We start from the raw sequence: 21931 nt of genomic DNA, 5'->3' as shown, positions 1-21931 counted from the left end.
GCTGTCCATGAGGTGAAGATGCAGTGGTGTTAGGTAGGAAGTTCCAGCATTTTGACCCAGCAACAATGAAGAATGGCAATATAGTTCCAAATCAGGATGCTGTGTGACTTGGAGGGGCACTTGGAAGTGGTGGTGTTCCATGCACCTGCTGCTGTCATCCTTCTAGGTGGTAGAAGTTATGGGTTTGGGAAGTGCTACTGAAGAAGCCTTGGCGACTTGCTGCAGTGCATCTTGTAGATGGTGCACACTGCAGCCACAATACGCCAGTGGCGGAGGGAGTGAACATAAGAACATAAGAATTAGGAACAGAAGTAGGCCATCTAGCCCCTTGAGCCTGCTCCGCCATTCAAAAAGATCATGGCTGATCTGGCCGTGGACTCAGCTCCACTTACCCGCCCTCTCCCCGTAACCCTTAATTCCCTTATTGGTTAAAAATCTATCTATCTGTGATTTGAATACATTCAATGAGCTAGCCACAACTGCTTCCTTGGGCAGAGAATTCCACAGATTCACAACCCTCTGGGAGAAGAAATTCCTTCTCAACTCGGTTTTAAATTGGCTCCCCCGTATTTTGAGGCTGTGTCCCCTAGTTCTAGTCTCCCCCACCAGTGGAAACAACCTCTCTGCCTCTATCTTGTCTATCCTTTCATTATTTTAAATGTTTCTATAAGATCACCCCTCATCCTTCTGAACTCCAACGAGTAAAGACCCAGTCTACTCAATCTATCATCATAAGGTAACCCCCTCATCTCTGGAATCAGCCTAGTGAATCGTCTCTGTACCCCCTCCAAAGCTAATATATCCTTCCTTAAGTAAGGTGACCAAAACTGCACGCAGTACTCCAGGTGCGGCCTCACCAATACCCTGTATACTTGCAGCAGGACCTCCCTGCTTTTGTACTCCATCCCTCTCGCAATGAAGGCCAACATTCCATTCGCCTTCCTGATTATCTGCTGCACTTGCAAACTAACTTTTTGGGATTCATGCACAAGGACCCCAGGTCCCTCTGCACCGCAGCATGTTGTAATTTCTCCCCATTCAAATACTATTCCCTTTTACTGTTCTTTTTTTCCAAGGTGGATGACCTCACATTTTCCAACATTGTATTCCATCTGCCAAACCTTAGCCCATTCGCTTAACCTATCTAAATCTCTTTGCAGCCTCTCTGTGTCCTCTACACAACCCGCTTTCCCACTAATCTTTGTGTCATCTGCAAATTTTGTTACACTACACTCTGCCCCCTCTTCCAGGTCATCTATGTATATTGTAAACAGTTGTGGTCCCAGCACCGATCCCTGTGGCACACCACTAACCGTTGATTTCCAACCCGAAAAGGACCCATTTATCCCGACTCTCTGCTTTCTGTTAGTCAGCTAATTCTCGATCCATGCTAATACATTTCCTCTGACTCCGCGTACCTTTATCTTCTGCAGTAACCTTTTGTGTGGCACCTTATCGATGAATGCTTAAGCTGGTGGATAGGATGCCGATCAAGCAGGCTACTTTATCCTGGATGGTGTCAAGCTTCTTGAGTGTTGTTGGAGTTGCACTCATCCAGACAAGTGGAGGGTATCCCATCACACTCCTGACTTGTGCCTTGCAGGTGGTGGAGAGGCTTTTGGGGAGACAGGAGGTGAGACACTTACCGCAGAATACTCAGTCTCTGACCTGCTCTGGTAGCCACAGAATATTCCAATTGAGGTTTCTGGTCAATGATGATCCCCCCCCCCCCCCCCCCCCCGGATATTGATGTGGGGGATTTGGCGATAGTAATGCCATTGAATTTCAAGGGGAGACGGTTAGGCTCTCTCTTGGAGATGTTCATTGCTGAGCACTTGTGTGGCGCGAATGTTACTTGCTACTTATCAGCCCAAGCCTGGATGTTGCCTTCACACCCTGCCAATCCCACTCCATTTAGTTACACTGCTTTACCACGAGCGATCTGGCATCTCATTGTAAAAGATGCAATTTTGTCAGTAACATGATCAGTAAACTTTCACTTGCTTCCATCATTGTCTCATTGTCCTGGTATTTGAAGTTTTGGGGGATTGACTCCAGGTATGTTTATATTACGGGAGTTTATTGAGTGGATCAATGTTACACTCCGATTTGTACATAACAGTGCTGCATCACTGCATCAGCAGTTAGGCCAGGAACTGGGACAAGTGAGAGCAAGACCCCTTTGCTGACTTTCTCTAGCCCAGGATCGCTGATGGTAACTCCAGTGCCTTCAGTGAGCAGGGAAGATGTTTTCATGTATGGCACTGTCTGTCCTCAGTTCAGTATTTTCCACCAATTTTACTTTTTTTCTCACTTTACTGTTATTGCAACTTTTGTGCAAATTTAATTTGCATATATCAGGTTTGCATTTTCCTGTCAGACACTTGTATCTTGCATGCACCCGGGTTTCAAGCCTGCTTTTTATTTGAACGGCCTGAGCTGAGTGTAAAAAAAGATGGTTTCAGTGGAAATTAAATATTGCAGAAAGAGGGGGAGGGAAAGCATGTTTTATTTTTTATAAATACGAACACAGATTTCGAGCAAAGAGCCAGGCAGCCAGTGCACTCAGGAGGGCTGGCCGAAATAATTAGCCTTTGTCATGATGTAAAGTATCTTTTTTCAGAGCGGGTAAGGGGAAACTGCTGAGGCGACAGCTGTTAAGATCAGAGCAATTTTCCGCATCAGCTCTCATAAGGCCTGTGAGGGCATATTAAGAGCCTGCAGAGTGTGCCAGCGCTGGGTAGTAATCATATGGCAAACTGACAGACTATGGGGGGATAAAAATGACTAACTGGCGAGCCTTTCATAAAGCCGCAGGGCTCTATAAGGATCCCGGACTCCAGGGTTTTATTTTGGTTAAGAAGGAAACTGGCCAATTTCTTCCTGGTGTTTTTGTTTTCTACGCAAAAAATGGTCAGGTTTGCAGAGAGAAGATGAATTTTGAGTTCCGTAGGGCTTGAGCTCATCCCAAACTGTCCGTATCCTAACTTGCACCAAGTCCCATTCACATCACTCCTGTGCTCGATGACCTACCCGGTTAAAAACACCTGGATTTTAAAATTCTCATCTGTCTGTTCAAATCCCTCCATGGCCTTGCCCCTCTATCTCTGTAACCTCCTCCAGCCCTGCGGACCTCCAACTCTGGCCGCTTGTGCAACCCCCACTTCCTTTGCCCCTCCATTGGTGACCATGCCTTCAGCTGTCTAGGTCCTAAGCTTTGGAGTGCCCTCCCTACACCTCTCTGCCTCTGTCCTCCTTTACGATGCTCCTTAAAACCTCTCCGTCTCTCTGACCTTCACGATGCTTCTTAAAACCTCTCCACCTCTTTGTCCAAGCTTTTAGACACCACTCCTAATATATCCATATGTGGCTCAGTGTCAAATTTTGTCTGGTATTGCTCCTGTGAAGTGCCTCGGGATGTTTTACAATGTTAAAAGTGCTTTATAAATCCAAGTTGTTGTTGTGTATTAGGCCCACTGAAGTCTACTCTTTGCTCTAGATTCCTACCAGTCTTGCAGCTCAATGGCAAGACTCCCTATCCACACACTATGAAAACTTCATCACCTTCCGAATGGATGGCCTTTTTGTTCTGATCCCTTTACCAGCTCTGGCTGTTGGATGTTGTAATGAAGGAACAAGTAGAAAATACTGCTGCTTGGGCAATAGGTCAGTGATAGCGTTCTTGCCTCTTGGGTCAGAAGGCTGTGGCTTCGTAGCAACACCTCAGAGACCCGAGCATGTGATCCAGTGCAGTACTGAGGGAGCGCTGCTCAGTCAGACGTGCCGCCTTTTGCATTAGATGTTAAACTGAGGCACCGTCTGCCCACTCAGGTGGATGCAAAAGAAATCCTTGGCACTATTCAAAGAGGAGTAGCAAGTTCTCTGTGTTTCGGCCTACATTGCTCCCTCTTATCACCACAACTAAAACAGATTATCTGGTCATTATCACTTTGCTGTTTGTGGGACCTTGTGTACAAATTGCTTGCTGCGTTTTCCTAAATTACAACAGTGTCTACACTTCGAAAAGTGCTTCATTGACCATGTCGCGCTTTGGGACATTCTGAGGAGGTGAAAGATGTTACTAAAACGGAAGTTCAATCCTCCTGCAGCTGAACTGGTGCTTCTGTATCGCACAGTTGCTGTTGTGTACCTGAAGTGGAGACATTGGTGCAACCAGCTGAAAACCAATAGGGGCAAGCCACTCGGCTTCACCAAGACTGGTAGCCCAGAAGACCAAGTAAGTGGCCACTGAAGCTGTCTGTGGCATTTTACACTTGGCTTGCAGCCGGCTGTGAGCTACCTGCTTTTCAGGAACCAGGCAGCATTAGTGCAAGTCTCACACATTACAGAAGTGCCTATTGACCACCTGAACTACAAGGATGGGTTTAAGTTTTGGGTGGGAGCCTTGATCGGAACTGTTCTGTTGAGGTACCTCACCCTATCAATCCATTTCCTGCGCTAACTGCATGTTTCCAGCATTTTCGATTTCTATATGAAAGGTCCCACGTAAACTGTTTTTCTTTTTATCTTTATGGTCTATTGTAAAAGAGGCTGTTTTCTCGTAACCAATTTAATTTACTGTTAAGTATGATTCACTGCAGGTGATATCACAGCTGCGGAGATATCTGTCTTCTGAAGGTACATGTGATAAAGGGTAGACTTGGTGATGGCTTCTTGTCAGAACTTTCCCCGCCACACATTGCTTTCACAAATGCTCAGGGCATACTGTTTATTGCTTGGCACCTTGTGACCTTTCTTTACCTGTTTTCCTGACATCAAGATACAAAGAAAGAAAAACGTTGCATTTATAGTGCCTTTCACAATCTCAGAACATCCCAAAGCGCTTTAAAGCCAACGATGTACTTTTGAATCGTAGTCACTGTTGTAATGTGGGAAACACGGCAGCCAATTTGCGCACAGCAAGCTCCACAAGCAGCAATGAAATAATGAGCAGATAATCTGTTTTTGTGATGTTGGTTGAAGGATAAATATTGGCCAGGACACTGGGGATAACTTTCCTACTCTTTTTCAAAATAGTGCCATAGGATCTTTTATGTCCACCTGAGAGGGCAGACGAGGCCTCAGTTTAACGTCATCATCATCGTAGGCAGTCCCTCGGAATCGAAGAAGACTTGCTTCCACTCCTGAAGTGAGTTCTTTGGTGGCTGAACAGTCCAATACGAGAGCCACAGACTCTGTAACAGGTGGGACAGATAGTCGTTGAGGGAAGGGGTGGGTGGGACAGATTTGCCGTACACTCTTTCCGCTGCCTGCACTTGATTTCTGCATGCTCTCGGCGTTGAGACTCGAGGTGCTCAGCGCCCTCTCGGATGCACTTCCTCCACTTAGGGCGGTTTTGGGCCAGGGACTCCCAGGTGTCAGTGGGGACGTTGCACTTTATCAGGAAGGCTTTGAGGGTGTCCTTGTAGCGTTTCCGCTGCCCACCTTTGGCTCATTTGTCGTGAAGGAGCTGATCAAGTGTGGTCAGTGCTTCAATGCTGGGGATGTTGGCCTGGTCGAGGACGCTGATGTTGGTGCGCCTGTCCTCCCAGGGGATTTGTAGGATCTTGCGGAGGCATCGTTGGTGATATTTCTCCAGCAACTTGAGGTGTCTGCTGTACATGATCCATGTCTCTGAGCCATACAGGAGGGCAGGTATTACTACAACTCTGTAGACCATGAGCTTGGTGGCAGTTTTGAGGGCCTGGTCTTCAAACACTCTTTTCCTCAGGTGGCCGTAGGCTGCACTGGATCTCGTCGTCGATGCCTGCTCTTGTTGATAGGAGGCTCCCGGGATATGGGAAGTGATCCATGTTGTCCAGGGCCGTGCCATGGTTCTTGATGACTGGGGGGCAGTGCTGTGCGGTGAGGACAGGCTGGTGGAGGACCTTTGTCTTACGGATGTTTAGCGTGAGGCCCATGCTTTCGTATGCCTCAGTAAATACGTCGACTATGTCCTGGAGTTCAGCCTTGTAGACGTAGGCGTTGTCCGCGTACTGTAGCTCGACCACAGAGGCTGGGGTGCTCTTGGATCTGGCCTGGAGACGGCGCAGGTTGAACAGGTTCCCACTGGTTCTGTAATTTAGTTCCACTCCAGCGGGGAGCTTGTTGACTGTGAGGTGGAGGAGCAGTTTAACGTATCACCAGAAAGACAACACCTCCAACAGTGCAGCACTCCCTCAGTATTGCACTGAAGCGCCACTCTGGATGATGTGCACAGGTCTTCAGAGCCAGACTTGAACCCACGACCTCCTGACCTAGAGGCGAGAGTGCTACCCACTGAGCCAAGGTTTAAGTGGGTGAACTTGAAATTATGTTGCTAACTCGCCAAGATCACTATCATAAAGCGCCTGATCAGGGTTCAGTTTGTCAGTATTTCTGTTCCTTTAACTAACCAACAAAACATGCAGTTCAGATCAACAGCAAAAAAACTGGTATCATAATAGAGAGCATTGTAATAAAAGTTTGATGTAATTCCACAGTCCTAATTCACAGCCCGTACCAGAGGTCACTCTGAGATACAGCTTATCTTTAAACTCTGAAAGGGTAACATTTTATACTCCTGTTTATCACGTTTGATACGAACGTGCTTCTTGTTTTGATCATTTTGTGGTTTAATATAAAATCAGCTTTGTATTTCCATGAGGCAATAAAGCAGGTGCAATTGACAGGAGTTTGAATTTTAAATAAACTGCACTCTCCTAAACTGAAAACAAATGGTTTGCTTTTCAGATGTTTAAAGGCAATTCAGAGATTTTAAAAAAGCTGGTCTTAACCTCATTGCAGACTTCCTTTGCAAGTACTTATCTTCTGATTATAGCTGCACCAATATTTCAGTGACCTTTTGACTTTGGGGGATTAATAATAACAGTAGAAATTGTAAAATGACTGGGTTCCAGTTCAGCACATGCTCATGGCGTCAGTGTTTTTTGGTGTGTGCAGTTTCACCAGCTCATTTTAACCAGCACGGGCAGTTCCCGGAGTGTCGATTAGCAACACAATGAGAGGGGAGAGAGTTCTGCGGTTTGTGCCGAGCGGTTCTCATGAGTCATTAAGAGTTGTGTAAATTTACTCAGTGCAGCAGGAAAGATTGAATCACTCTCTGTGGTCATGTGGGTTCAGCTGCCAGTTTTGCATAACGTCATTAGCTGTGTACACCTGAGAGGCTGTCGCATGGAAGACAGTGAGCTGCACACACACACACGTGTGTCTTTCTGCAGTGCTTTCTGCTCGATCACGATGCAGTGCCTTCTCTCTCTGCAAGTGGAGACAGGTAGGTCGCCTATACTCAGGGGGTGCATTTACCTGCGGCCATCAGACATCGTCTTGTCAGCTTTGCTGACTGACATGCGATTCTGTTATTTTATTGTTTCCCGATATTTTCCTGGACAGTTGAAGAAAGTTTAAGCTGCAGTTCTTACATTTTAACAATTTTTTTCCCCCCCCAGCATTTTTTTCTTTGTTAGCTGAACCACACAGACCTGGAAGGTCCCAGGTCCGATTCCTGGTCCATGATCTTAGCTGGGAGGGTAGTAAGGGTGGTGCAGTTGGCCTCAGTGCCTTTGGGTGAGGAAGAGTGTGTGTGTGTGTAGGGGGCGGGGGGAAATCAGCCAAAATTGGTGCTTCTGATGCTATCTAATGATTGGTGCAGGAAAGTCTGTGTGTGTGTGTGAGGATAAGATCAGGCTTGGGTTGTGAGATCCTCTCATAGAAACATAGAAAATAGGTGCAGGAATAGGCCATTCGGCCCTTCGAGCCTGCGCCACCATTCAATATGATCATGGCTGCTCATGGTCATATAGCCTCCCTGTCTCAGCACACACATGAAGGAGGTCTGCTTGGAACAGCCTGTTCCCATGGAAACACACTTCAGAGTGAGTCTGGTATTGAGAGGCTGGCAGTGAAGTGTACACTCAATTTTCTCTTCATGACACATGCCCGTTGCCTCCTCTGTGGCAGGTGGGCGGTGCTGCCCGCTAAGTGAAGGTGCTTTGGGATCAATCATGTTCCAAGTCATTGGGGGGGGGGGGGGGTGGAAGGGCGCGTTTGAAGGGTACAACTGAGAGGGGAAATTAAAACTAGGCGACATGGTCTTAGAATAAGGGGCCGTCCATTTAAAACTGAGATAAGGAGATATTTCTTCTCTGAGGGTTGTAAATCTGTGGAATTCTCTGCCCCAGAGAGCTATGGAGGCTGGGTCATTGAATATATTTAAGGCGGAAATAGACAGATTTTTGAGTGATAAGGGAGTAAAGGGTTATGGGGAGTGGGCGGGGAAGTGGAGCTGAGTCCATAATGGCGGAGCAGACTCGAGGGGCCAAATGGCCTACTTCTGCTCCTATTTCTTATGTTGTTATGACAAGCTCCCATCCTTTCATCCAGCTCCTGCATGCCACAGTCTTTCAGTGTGTTTATGCAAATGTATCTCAGCATCTTCCTTTCATGCATGGCTTTGGGTTTGTAGCACTCTCGCCTCCGAATCAAAAGGTTGTGGGTTCAAGTCCCACTCCAGAGACTTGAGCACTCAAATCTAGGCTGATATTCCAGTGCAGTACTGAGGGAGTGTTGCACTGTCAGAGGTTCCATCTTTCGGATGAGACGTTAAACCGAGGTCTGCTCTCAGGTGGATGTAAAAGATCCCACGGCACTATTTTGAAGAAAAGCAGGGGAGTTCTCCCCGGTGTCCTGGTCAATATTTATCTGCCAATGAACATCACTAATAAAAACGGATTATCTGGTCATTGCGATTTGTGGGAGCTTGCATTGCCGCATTTCCCACATTACAACAGTGACTACACTTAAAAAAATAACTTCATTGGCTGTAAATCTTTGGGACATGCAGTAATCATGAAAGGCGCTATATAAATGCAGGTATTTCTTTATTTATTGCACAATGAAGAGACTGCAGTGTTCATTTGAAGTTTTGCAATCCATGGCGAAAGCTCACGGAATCAGGTGTGATGTGAATTGGCAGGACTCCTATAGCTCAGAATTCCTGTCACAAAACAGTCTGAATTGGAGGAAGGCCTTCCAGTTGCTTTTCACGTGTCGAGCCTGGTCCTAGCCTAGTTAAATTAAACTGACGGAGATGTGCGTTGGACCCGTGCCTGTTGTGGGTTGTTGTGAGATAGACAATCACCAGGTAGTTTGAGGTAACAATGGAATCATGTTTGCTTTTTTTTCTTCCAGGGGGATTTGCTGCATTTTCATCCTGTTTCCCAGGCCTCTGTGAGGGCAAGCCCACCACTATCCTGCCAATGAGCATCTCTCAACCATGCCTACCTGTCGCCAACATTGGTCCTACTCGAATCCTTCCACATTTGTACTTGGGGTCGCAGAAAGATGTGCTAAATAAGGTAAATTTACATTTCAACCAAGTTATGTGTAAGCTCTGGAATTACCTCTCTAAACCTCTCTTGCCTCTCGCTCCTCCTTTAAGATGCTTCTTAAACTCGATCTCTTTGACTAAGCTTTTGATCATCTTTTCTAATATTTCCTTATGTGACTCAGTGTCAAATTTTGTCTAATCATGCTCCTGTGAAGCGTCTTGAGACATTTTACTACGTTAAAGGTTCTATATAAATGCAAGTTGTTGTTCATAGAATCTTGCAGCACAGAAGGCGGTCATTCAGCCCACCGTGCCTGTGTCAGCTTTTTGAAAATGCTGTCCAATTAGTCCTAGTTCCTTTGCTCTATCTCCATAGCCCTGCTGGTTCATGTTGGCTGTCGGTGAGCTGATCAGAATCAGCAGTTACACTTTCACGTTCCATTGCCAACGTAAACTGACTGAATTCTGTGCTCTGACCCAGCGGGTACATATTACAGCATAGTTCAGAGGTCATGCTACATCCACTGCAGGTCTGATTCTGGCAGATGTTCAGTTTGCTTCGGGCTCTGTTATTCAGTGCTAGTGGGGTGTAAATCACCTCAGCAGCTCATTTTAGCATCTGATAATCTTGTTTTAACACACCATATGATGATTTATCTTCCCTTTGTATACTTAGTAATGACTTAATTGCTTGATAATTATGGCCATCACTTTACCAGTACATGGTCATTAATTCCTTTGTGGACACATGCAGTGTGACACTACAGTGGCTATTATGGCCATTACCTTGGAGCTTTTGCAAGAAATAATTTCCTGCCCAAAGAATGTGTCAGAGTGTGCTGAAACTATCTACAAAATGGAGGATAAGCCTGGCTGCTTCCAACGTCTGTGTATGGAGCAGTCATAGAATGGGTACAGCATAGAAGGAGGCCATTCAGCCCTTTGAGGCCATGCCCCACTCTCTGCAAAGTTTCTCTCTCTCTATCCTATCCGTTCCCCTTAATATCTTGAACGCTTCAATCATCCCTTAACTTTCTAAATTCCAGAAATTACAACCCTAATTTGTGTAATCTTACATCGTAATTTAACCCTTGAAGTCTGTGCATCATTCTGGTAAACCTACGCTGCACTCCCTCCAAGGCCAATATATCCTTCCAACAGTGAAGTGCCCAGAACTGCTCGCAGTACTCCAGGTGATATTCCAATGTCATCGATGTATCTCCCGAGGAATGTTATCACATCTATGACAGGGATGTGCGGGTTGTGCATGTCTACAGTAATAACTCGATTCCTTTGCGATGGGAGGGTGAACAGCTGGTCCGCAGTGACGATGGACAGCAGCGGGTCACTCCGCTTCTCCTTAACTGCCTGCAAGGATTTCAGGCGTCCAGCCAGGTTTCACCAAATGTGATTTCACCAAACTCAATCATGTTAATACGATGGTATCAAGCAAGCCCAAGCCCTTTTCCCACATTGGAAGGGAGTAGGGTTGCCAACTCTAGTTGGACGAGTGCCTGAAGGTTTCATCACATGACCTCTCACCTCCAACTGCCCCGTCCAGCCTTTTTTATCCTTCTCCAATATTTTGATAACTAATAAACGAAAATGAAAAATATGCACACTTTTTTTTAATGCCACTGTGAATTTTCTCCTGGGTTGCACGCAGCAGTGACCTGAAGATTTATCCTTAGAGCAATCTGGGGTGGTTGGAAACCCTAGGAGGGAGAGTATATCATTGCAGACCTAGTAGTTTATTAATAGAGGCTTCTTAATGTCTACTTATAGAATTAGAGTTAATAGAGACTTAGGAGTAGGCTATGGTGCATGTGGCAGGGAGACGTAGCAAGGGCAAAACAAATATATTACTAAACCAAAGGAAGCATCTAATTTTAAAAGAAAACGGCGAATGCTGAAAATCTGAAATAAAAATGGGAAATGTGACATATACAGCGAGCCAGTCAGCATCTAAAAAAGGGAAGAAGGCGACCTTTTGTTGGTACTGGCGACGAGTAGGCTGGGTGTATGCTATAAAATTCCAGTTGGGGAATTACACAAAACCCAGTCATTCTGTGACCAGAGGAATTGTAAGTCAGTGGGTTTGCTTTAATGCAGAGTGGGAGTGGCAAGTCACACGGCTTTTGAACTGCTTTCAGTGGTGGTCACCCAGTCATTTTCACAATTAAAAAAGAAACACAGCAGTGGTCTGGTTTGCAGTTGCTACATTGAAGATAAAAAATATAGGGCAGCAATTTACTTGAAGCTACTCTGCTGCTGTAACATTGACGGAATTACATCGAAGCCACAGTACAGAGACAGACCATGAGACCCAACTGGTCTATGTCGGTCATTGTATTCTACATACTAATTACCTCTTCCCATCCTGCCCCCTCCCCCACTCGATTCCCTTCCCCCTCACGGATACCCTTAAATCAAACTTACCTTTAAATCAACATAGGCAGTCCCTCGAACGAGGATGACTTGCTTCCACACCAAAAGGGATGAGTTCACAGATGTTTCTATGAAGGATCGATATTCCAGTCCTGAACTCCAGTTGAAGGGGTGGAAGGTGCCTGTTTGTGGATTTTTAAATGCATCAATGCTATCTGCTTCAAACACTCCATGTAGCAGTGAGTTCCACAATCTCAACAATCTCACCCCTCTCTGTGTAAAGAAATTCTTCCTAAATTCTGCAATTGATCTGCTCGTGTGTGTGAGAGCAGACCAGTGTCACAGATACACACAAAGGGCTTTTGAATGCCTCATCCCTTCTGGTTTGGGGCTGGGAAAAAGATGCTGAGATGGCGCTGTAGTGAAAGACAGTCAGATGATTGCCTATAAAATAGTGTTACCCCAAAAATTCCAGAAATGGGATTGGAAAATATGTTTTGATTATTATACATTTATATTAATCTGTAATTATTTTTATGTTGCAGGACTTAATGGTACAGAATGGAATCACATACGTTCTTAATGCCAGCAACTCTTGTCCCAAGCCAGACTTCATCTCAGAGAGTCACTTCATGCGCATTCCAGTCAATGACAACTATTGCGAAAAGCTTCTGCCCTGGTTGGATGAATCTGTCGATTTCATAGGTAAATACGCAGACGTGGTTTCAGCATCATTTTAATGCCACTAGTTGTTATAGTGGGCTGTGATAGTGTTGGGATAACACCCAGCACAATGCAGAGGGACCGTGCCTCAATGTGAATCACTACCTTAGGAAAGGAGAGAGTGGAAATAGAAAAATAAATTGATTGTGTGTACAATCAGCCCATTGTGTTAACACATTCTTAAATGCTTGTTCTAGCCATTTGCTCCAAGTAGGGAGAGATATGGTAGTGAACCCACTGACTGTTCCCATGTGATAAGTAACTGGGAAGATGGAGTCAGCAGAGCAGTAGAAGTGGAGCCACAGCCTAACCCTTGGGTTGGCTCTAAGTGTTTGATCCTGATGCTGTGAGATAAACTGCTTTATGGAATGTTTCCACTTTCCGCTAACGCAGTTTCTGGTTCCGCATGGTGTGGGGTAGAATATTGAGTGTAGGAAGGTGACTGGCACATTCCACTCAAACTGTTCTCTGCTTCTCCCTAGACAAAGCCAAGGTCTCCAACTGCCGAGTGCTTGTTCACTGTTTGGCTGGGATCTCTCGATCAGCCACCGTCGCCATCGCCTACATTATGAAGACCATGGGCCTGTCCTCAGATGATGCTTACAGGTAAATGATGCCAGCCCTCCACTGCAAGCTATGTGGCCTGATCACTGCCATGTTGAATTCTTTGTTTTTTTCCTTCCTCCCATCTTTTTGATGGTGCTTGTGAGAAGCACTTCACTACATTCCAGCCAAAATATGACTCCACCAACATGGTGTTCAGTTGTGAGCCATTCAGTCTGACGGCAGGAGAGGCAAATGCATTGATGGATGATCGTGCCATTATGACTTGCACATTGCCTGTTACCTAGTTTAGATGAAACAGCTTGATAAAATAAAGGGAACAGCAGTACTGACTGTATTTGTGAGTGTGAATGAGAGCGCGCGACAGGGCAGGCTGTGTGACATGACGTGCCAGTATTGGGCTAGCAACAGCAGTACTGACTGTGTGTGAGCTGAGGCTGGTGATGTGAGTGGTAGGTCTGGCTCAGCACTGCCCACTGAGCGTGTGCGTTGGTGAGGAGGCACGGCCACAGCATATTACTACAAACTGCCCATGTTACATGGTCAGCTGTCATATGCCATACTTGATGCCTCCCCCCCCCCCCCCCCATGCGATTTTACAACCGATCTGGGGGTGGGGGTGGGGGTGTTGGGGGTGGGGGGAGGGGCTGGTGCAGGCAGAGATAAAAAGGTAATCGGGGAGGCACTCTGCCACGGGCCCCATCAGGGAACAAACCGTTCGCCTATATGCAGACCGGTGGACGTCAGCAGTGCGCAAATGAGGGAAGCACGTCCTCTGCCTGCTGCGCTATCCCATTTGTACTGCAGGAACCTCCCAGCAGCTCGTTGGCCGCCAGCGTTCAGGGGATGCTTCACGGTGTGAAGATACCCGGGCCCTGCCCAAGCACACGGAGCACAGCTGCCCACAGACCCCTCTATCCAGCAGGAAAATGTCAATGGGACAAAGCTGTCTTTTATCAGGTAGCTTGTCAGCTGGAGTATATGGGGCGTCTCTGGCACAAGCCTCTCTCTGTGCCAGGGATGTGCCCGAATCCAGGGGAGGAAATCCAGCCCATTATTCCAACAATTGACGAAATTGCTATAAATTTTAATAATAACCAACTGAAATCTTCGGTTGCAATGAATAGGATGCAGGAAACTACTTAGAAATGTTTTATTGCAGATTAATAAGTGAATGGAAATATGAGGAAAGGATTATTCAATGAATCGGGTGGGCTGTGTGGCTCATTGTCACTGACTATTCTGCAGGGTCTGGGTGGTGGCTTTACTGAATCCAGTTTCTAGGCTGGACGCACTAATGTGTGACTGAAAGCAGCAGCTTAGCGTCTTTGTGTTCTTGTTAAAGGTTTGTCAAGGATCGAAGGCCGTCGATATCTCCCAATTTCAACTTCATGGGGCAGCTGCTGGAGTACGAAAAGAGCCTGAAGCCTCTAAAAGTCCGGTCCATGAGCTCCCTGAAGCCTCAGGCAGACAGGCCGGAAGAGGAAGTCGACAAGGAGGTGGCTGACGTCTGCAGAGGCATCTGGGAAAGGACGTGTCCTGTCCTCTCTGCCTCCGAGACAACGGGGCAAGCCGCGCAGAAAGATGCAAGCCAGCAGTGCGGCGATTCGGAGAGCAGTGGGGCCGATTGCAAGAACGCATCGCACATTACCTTGCAACAGGGCCTCAATGGCCTCCATCTCTCCACAGAGCGCATTCAGGACACAAACCGCCTCAAGCGCTCTTTCTCACTGGACATCAAGTCGTCTTACTCGCCGAGCACCAGCTTCAGTTTCAGCAAGGCCGCCACACCGATGGATTCCGACGACATCCCGAAGCTTTGCAAATTGGAGGTCAAAATGGGCAGCCCCGGCTTTGAGCAGTACCCGGCGAGCCTGGACAGTCCAGAAAAGCCCGTGGGGTCAGACTTCGGTGCCGAATCGAAAGCTCGGCAGAGGCGCAAGCCAAAGCACAACGGCAGCCTCTCGAGCTCGCCCGTGCACCCCTTGAGTTTAAACTTAACCAGGACCGGCCTGCCCTGCCCAATCCACAAGGGCAACAGCGTGGAGGACAACTTGAAGCAGGCGCTGCTGCTGAATATTCCTAGCGCCCAGCAGCTCCCTTTGGGGAACAATGGCATTAACCGGTGGGGCAAGCATTCGGAACTGGTACAATCCCCTGCCCCAACAGCCCCCTCTGTCAACACTCCGTGGTACTTTAGCACAGACTCCCAGTCCGGTCACATGGGGGGAGGCGCCAACCTGTACAGCGGCGGCGCCCCCTCGTACTCCTCCTTCGGCTGCAACGCCGCGCCGAACGGCTGCGAGCAGTACGGTGCGGTCCGCCTGCGCGAGAAGCAGCCCGAGCCAAGGGACACTAGGCGGAGCTGGCACGAGGAGGGCGCCATGGAGAAACAGTTCAAGAGGCGGAGCTGCCAGATGGAGTTCGAGGACGGCATGTCCGAGAGCAGGTCGAGGGAAGACCTGGGGAAAATAGGCAAACAGTCCAGCTTCTCCGGCAGTATGGAGATCATTGAGGTGTCGTGACAGTGTTGGGAATGGCTATTTTTACTGGGTGAAAGGGAGGAACTGTGTTTATTTATCGTCTGAAAGTAGACAATTCGGAAGCTGCGGACTTCATCCTTTTTTTAAAAAAAAACAAAAGCGCGGTAAATGTTTTTCTCTCATGATACAGAAAGTGGATTGATGCTTCACTTGAGACTTGTCTTGAACATTTTTAGAAAAGCTAATTTATTTCTCCACACACATTCTGGCAATGGTGAAAGATGAGGGAACTGGCCACCCCATTTAAAGTTGTACAGTGCGGTATTTAAGTACTTCAAGCAATACTCAAAAAAAAGAAAGTCTGGTTTTATCTTATTAATTATATATTTTTTGTGTTTTATGTTTCTTTGTTTTCGCATCATACCTTGGTCTGCACAGGACTGCTACCTGCGAAGGCCATTTATTGCACTTTGACCTTCCTTGTATGTGACTGAGCCAGTTCAAATGTAGACTGCGACACTAAAGGCTGGAAAAGTACCTTGTATGAGATAACCTGTATGAATCGAATGCGAATGGATGCAGACGTTAATATAATGTAAATAGTGGTGTATCTATTATTATGGCTGATTTAAATGTTTTTAAATAGTTTAAAGATATCCTGGCTGCTTGATGCAAATACCTCAGGTTTGAATAAAAGTAAAAATTAAAAAAGGCTTTTTCTTTCCCCCCCTCCCCTCCCTCTCCACCTTGTTTGTGAAATGTACACGAGCTGCAACCACAATACAAAAGAAAACAAACAACAACAAAAAATCATCTCAGGTTTTTAAACTGATTGATTTACGGGGATTTTTGTGATTTTGGGGAAGGGAACGCGTCTGGGAGAGCCTCAAATACTCATTGTCGCTGGACTTCAAGTCTGGTGACTCGCCGAATGCCAGTTGCGCATGTCCGTTTCATCTGGCGCAAATCTGTAGCAACGTCACCGCGACACATGCCGATAAGCACCCGTTGGAAGGCCATGCTGGGGAGCTCCCAATAGCAACGGTGCCCTGTCGGGAGCTGCATGATATATTTTTTCTTCTCTCCGCCATGTTGCTTGTCCCCCTATCTCCCTTAGCATCTGGACGGGGAAGAGCTTATTGTAAACACGCAAAGAAACAAATAATTTCTGGTCCAGCCTGGCTGCAGGAGGAGCTGGCTTTTTCAATGTAACTTGTTTCTAACTGAGCAATGCTGGTCAGATGCTTGGTGGCTGCATTGCTGAAGGATTGATGGCTGTGCTCAGAGATCAATATTTATGCGATATTTTTATCTGGCTTTGCTGCCTCACTGCGAGAAAAAAAAAGCATCATAGTTACTTATATTTTACATTTCGCTGTTTTGAAAAATCAATTCGCTGTCTCTTCATTTTAAATTAGTTCTCGGAATGTAGGCGTCACCGGCAAGGCCAGCATCCCGTGTTCATCCCGGAGAAGGTGGTGGTAGACCCTCTTCTCGAACTGCTGAAGTGTAGTGGCTTTGGTACAACCGAGCGACTTGCTAGACCATTTCAGAGGACAGTTAAGAGTCAACCAAGTTGGTGTAGGCCTGGAGTTGCATACAGGTCAGCCCAGGCAAGAAAGGCAGATTTTCTTCCCAAAAGCACCTTAGTGAACCAGTTGGGTTTATAACGACAATCCGACAACTTCGTGGTCACTTTTTACTCATCCCAGCTTTTTATTTCCAGATTTTTTAAAAACAATTCCATTTCTTAAACAGCCTGGGTGGGATTTGAACTCTCATTCTAAAACTTCCTCCCTCAACACCTCTGCCTCGCCTGTTTGCCTTCAAAACCCCTTCTCTTCCATGGTGACGTGATCCCCTCTGACCCCTCTTTTCCCGGTCTGCCTTCAGCTCTGTCCCCTCGTTGTCCGCTGCCCTGCAAAGTACTGTGTACAAAGAGTTGTGTATAATCCCATGGGAGACCTGTTGGCTATTTAAACATTGGGGGAAATGACTGCCAGTTTTTGGCTTGTTATTGCGGGTAGATGGGGGTCTTATCATAACTGCTCCCTCCTTTGGCCGGCAAGATTTGAGCAATGGATCTTTCCGCAGGTGTGCCAGCGTTACTCCGACTGTCATCCCACCAGATAGTTTCAGTCGAGGCATGCAGGGACTCTTCCCATCCGAATGATAGACATCCTATCTTTCCAAACATCCTCCACCTCTCCCACAGGGAAACCCATGTGGGAATATCAGAAAATCCTGAGATCTGGACTCTGCCTTTCCTAGTGAGGAATTCCTTTGCTCTAGCTGTTTGCCAATGAATGCAGTTCTGATTTAAAAAGTTCTTACAACGCTGCCCGCATTCAGAGAGAATGCAGTTGCAATTCATAAGCACCGAGTCATTCTTTGGCTGACTTGATGTTGCAATATTTACTTAAAAGCTTTATTTTAAAAGGGGGGATGGTACAATGGCAAGAATGGTACTGTGGGGTGAGGGCTGAAGCAGGTTTGAGTCGCACTCTGCACAGTTAAGCAGTCAAATAACCCGCGGAAGGGGCAGTGTCTCCCTGTTTTTGGGGAAGGTGGGGGGCGAGTGGCGGGTGCAGGGAGAAGTCATGCCTGAGCAATCTCGGGCTCTTCCTGCTGGCTAGCTGTAGGAACACTGATGGCATCCCGGGAGAGGGATATTCACCAGTTTTCTCATTTCCAGGCACGGGGCTAGGAAGATGGGGGGTATTGCCACCATTAAAAATAATGAAAGAAAATGGCGATTCTTAACACTTCCTTTGTTAAGCATGTCAAACCCACCCAGCACAAGCCACCTACAGTTAATGACCACACATAAGGCAATCAGATGGTTTGAATGAGTAAGGAGTTTTATGATGGCAAATTGCAGTAGTTGAGTCAATGGGCTTATGGTGGAACCTGTTGATGTTGCACTGATGAATTTGATTCTCTTATTGAACCAACTCTTGAATCCCATTTTTATCTGCTTTTAAATCAGGGTATTATCACAACCATGGAACAGTCACATTTCATGCATGCCGTTGAGTAAACAGCACAATTCTCCTTGTTTTATCCACCTGTCATTGTGACATTACAATTATGTTTTTTTAACTCCTTATCAGAAATAATGGCACCAAGCAAAGTCTTCAAAAAAACCCCACTTAATTCTTTAACACTTAATACTTTATGTTCCCATCTGATTTACTGCAGGTGTTCAGGGCAAGTAAGAGCATGGGAACAGGAGTAGGCCATTCAGCCCCTTGAGCCTGTTCCGCCATTCACTTAGATCATGGCTGATCTGAAGTAGAGTTCAACTTTGTTCATCTTTGCCAAAGAGTTGTATGTTGTTTGTGAGGTTTTGAGTTTTCAGGGCTAAATTTTTGCATCATTCACCCACCTGCTCCCCACTCCCGCCACTGCCTTCACTTGGGTGCTAATGAGACAAAGCGCACCCGAAATGAGTCTCACCAAAAATGTACTGAACCCTCCTGTAATTCTGGGATCAGGTCATCTTGTTGGGCTCAGAATCAGGATGGGAAACCAGCCTGTGCTATAGGCCTGAGGCCTGCAGCGATGGTATTGGAGTGCTGTTCAAAATTACCGGTTAGAAGGCCTCCAGCTCTGCAGGCATTTTTGGATATTTGGTGCAAACAGGAGTACTTAACCTTCTGGGCTCCTTCTTGCTGCCTGCTCCTTGTGAGATCCTCAAAGGCGGGTAATGGGGTTGTGGCGCAGATCAGCCATGATCTAATTGAACGGTGGAACTGGCTCGAGTTGAACGGCCTACTCGTTTCAATGTCCCAATCTGTGCAGGGCTGTGTGTAGGACCCGAGGCCTGCTTCTGGGGTTCTTATGTTTCCTAATGGGAACCCACTGCCATTGGGGGAGGAGAATGAGGCAGAAAGTGGCATTACATCACTTTGCCATCTGACTTCCATGGGAAAGCCTAGCACTGCCTGGGCAACGCTCAGTGGACAAAGACCACAGCAGCACAGGACTGCGTTCTATTTTTACCCCCTGTTTTGTACCTGGGAACTGAATGGTCTCTGGCCCAAAGCAGAGGACAATCATCCCTATTTTCTTCAAATACTAACATCCTGAAATTTATATGATGCTGTTTTTGAGGGGGGAGGGAAAACCACACATCATTGTTGTCGTGGTGACCTCATATGCCGATGACATGATGGTGTGTTTCACCGCAATTTACAGAAAATAAGAAAGGAAACCATTTTCTTTTAATGGAGATGCGCTTCCTGAACTGTTGAGACAGTATTGCCAGTCTAAGCGGTGTGCAGCCTTTTTAAAAATAATAAATGAATGATCCTGAGTTTGTCTTTCTGATATTTATTTTTTTATCCCCGGCCCGCTCGAGGGAGCTCAATTTTTTTAGTTCTGTTCTAGAGTAAAACACCCATATCTTCAATGTTCTAGAATGGAACATTCGGTCCCTGTCAGTGACTTTCAAACCATCACTGCAAAGCCACTTCTGAATTCTCTGTGTAACTTCCTGCCCTCTTCACCCTGGCCATCCTTGTCCTTTTGAGGGAGGGTGAAGTATTATTGAAAAGGGGCGTCAGTCGCACTAGTTGACCAAATTATTTGCCATGACAGAGTTGCTTTGTGAAACTGTTGAAAACTCCTGTTGTTATTGGGGAACTAAATAGCTCACGTATTGCCATCTTCAATTTAAAGCCTTGTCGCAAACTGACCACCTCCCCTCCTCCCCTCCAGTTTATAAATTCCCTCAACACAGTGTCCCTGCAACTTTACCCCCGCCCCCCCCCCCAACCATAACTGGCTTGACTTTAAGAAGTACTGCAATTTCCTGTCATAATAAGCTGTGGAGAGAGATATAAATAGTATAGATTAAATATTTATTATAATGACATTTGATGCTTTTCCTTTGGTTATCCCCTTTTGTTTCGATCTTAGTTCAACCCGAGCGGTTTATTATATTCTTTTTCGGTCTGTTTGTTGTGTATTGTAGCCTTTATCCTGTGTGATTGATGCATCATTTTTGCTGGTCTTTTACATTGTGAAGTATTTGATATTGTTACCAAGTGTAATGAAGAAACTTCAATTTCTGTTACTAGCCCTATTTATTGAATGCTGTATTATGGTGCTTTTTTGTATTTGAACAGTGGTGTAATAAATAAATGGATAGACATTTTAACTTTGGGTTCTTTCATGTCAAATATGTCAGTCACCGGATGACTCCACCTGCTGGGATTTATCCAAAGGCACGAGCTAGGAGCAGAAAAGTTCAGCTGCATGCTTCAGGGGCTGGGCAATCTTTTGTTCAAATAATCCTGTTTTTCCACCTTTGGGATCTAGGGGTTAATATAACCCACCAGCCTTTGGGATCTAGGGGCTAATATAACCCACCAGCCTTTGGGATCTAGGGGTTAATATAACCCACCAGCCTTTGGGATCTAGGGGCTAATGTAGTCATTTCAATCTTTGGGATCTAGAGGCTGATGAAGCTCCAGGTATGATGGAGGAGATTTAGCTCTTTTTTCGCTGATGTGTTATGTTAGAATACAGGCATTATACCTTCTGGGTGCTTGGTTTATATCCCGACAAGATGAAAATCTCTTTCACGCTCATGATTGAATAATGTCTCGTGGTTTGAATGGCTGCAATGCCACGTTTTAACACAGTTGCTACAAAGTAATAATGTAATCATTAAATACAACACTACGGAGCCGAAATTGGCCTTATCTGTACCTCCTGTTAGCGCTAACATGACGCAAATCAGTTTTCGCCCAGGCGATTGCGCCCAGAAAAATTGGCCTCGGGTTTTTTGGAGGCGCTACCGGGTACTGCACCGCTCCTGCCAGTAGCAATCCGCTCGGGTGCGCCCGCCGATAATGACGTCATCCTTATGCACACCACCTCATTACCGCCTCGGCCCCATAAATTTGGCCGCTTTTCCTAGATACCGCCTGGCGCTGACAACGACAACTTCAGCTGTCTGGTTGCAGGGGGGAAGTGGCTGGAGAAGTGCTACTTAAAGGCGCTATCTTGTTGAAAACTTTTCTGTCAGCCATTATTATTTTCAGCTTGCTGACACTTAAGCAGAGTGCCTGTTGCTACGATTGTTGTAGTTTTTACCTCAAGGTCTGTTCTGGTCCTTAAGCATTGCTTTGTTCAATTCAGGGCAGATTTGATTCTGTAACATTTATCTCATTTCATGGGGGCTGTGTTGGCACTCGACCTGCTCTGACGTCATTGTCGGAGATTACTTAGGCGGAGACAAATGCGGGGGGAAAGGCAGAGAGAAAGAGAGGCAGCAATACAAAGAGAAAAGCAAAGAGGGAGGGAGAAAGACAGGTTCAAGGACAGCAAGATGTTGCCAGAGGGAGAAGGCCCAACAGGGCTGGCAACAGAGACCTTACTCTCCCAGGGTATTCCAGCAGCAGTTCTCATATATCAATTTCACTGAGGAGCAGTG

The 21931-nt window shown here is 46.3% G+C and overlaps 1 protein-coding gene across 3 annotated transcripts in view; it reads left to right on the top strand.

Annotated features, from left to right (window-relative positions):
- The window catches only part of LOC139279988 (dual specificity protein phosphatase 8-like), a 242316-nt gene extending 222427 nt beyond the window's left edge, over positions 1 to 19889 (top strand). For 2 of the 3 annotated variants that reach the window (XM_070899385.1, XM_070899387.1), the window contains 4 exons: positions 9190 to 9356; positions 12262 to 12421; positions 12922 to 13045; positions 14349 to 19889. In XM_070899385.1, coding sequence (XP_070755486.1) covers positions 9190 to 9356; positions 12262 to 12421; positions 12922 to 13045; positions 14349 to 15528 — 1631 coding nt within the window. In that variant the 3' untranslated portion in view covers positions 15529 to 19889. Of the gene's footprint in view, positions 1 to 6845; positions 7274 to 9189; positions 9357 to 12261; positions 12422 to 12921; positions 13046 to 14348 lie in introns of those variants that run through there. The other variant, XM_070899386.1, reaches the window with a different exon arrangement.
- The last annotated feature ends 2042 nt before the right edge of the window (positions 19890 to 21931 follow it).

This window comes from Pristiophorus japonicus, chromosome 14, assembly GCF_044704955.1.
Source record: "Pristiophorus japonicus isolate sPriJap1 chromosome 14, sPriJap1.hap1, whole genome shotgun sequence".
Classification (NCBI taxonomy): Eukaryota; Metazoa; Chordata; class Chondrichthyes; family Pristiophoridae; genus Pristiophorus; species Pristiophorus japonicus.
This window is presented reverse-complemented; position numbering and strand designations above follow the sequence as displayed.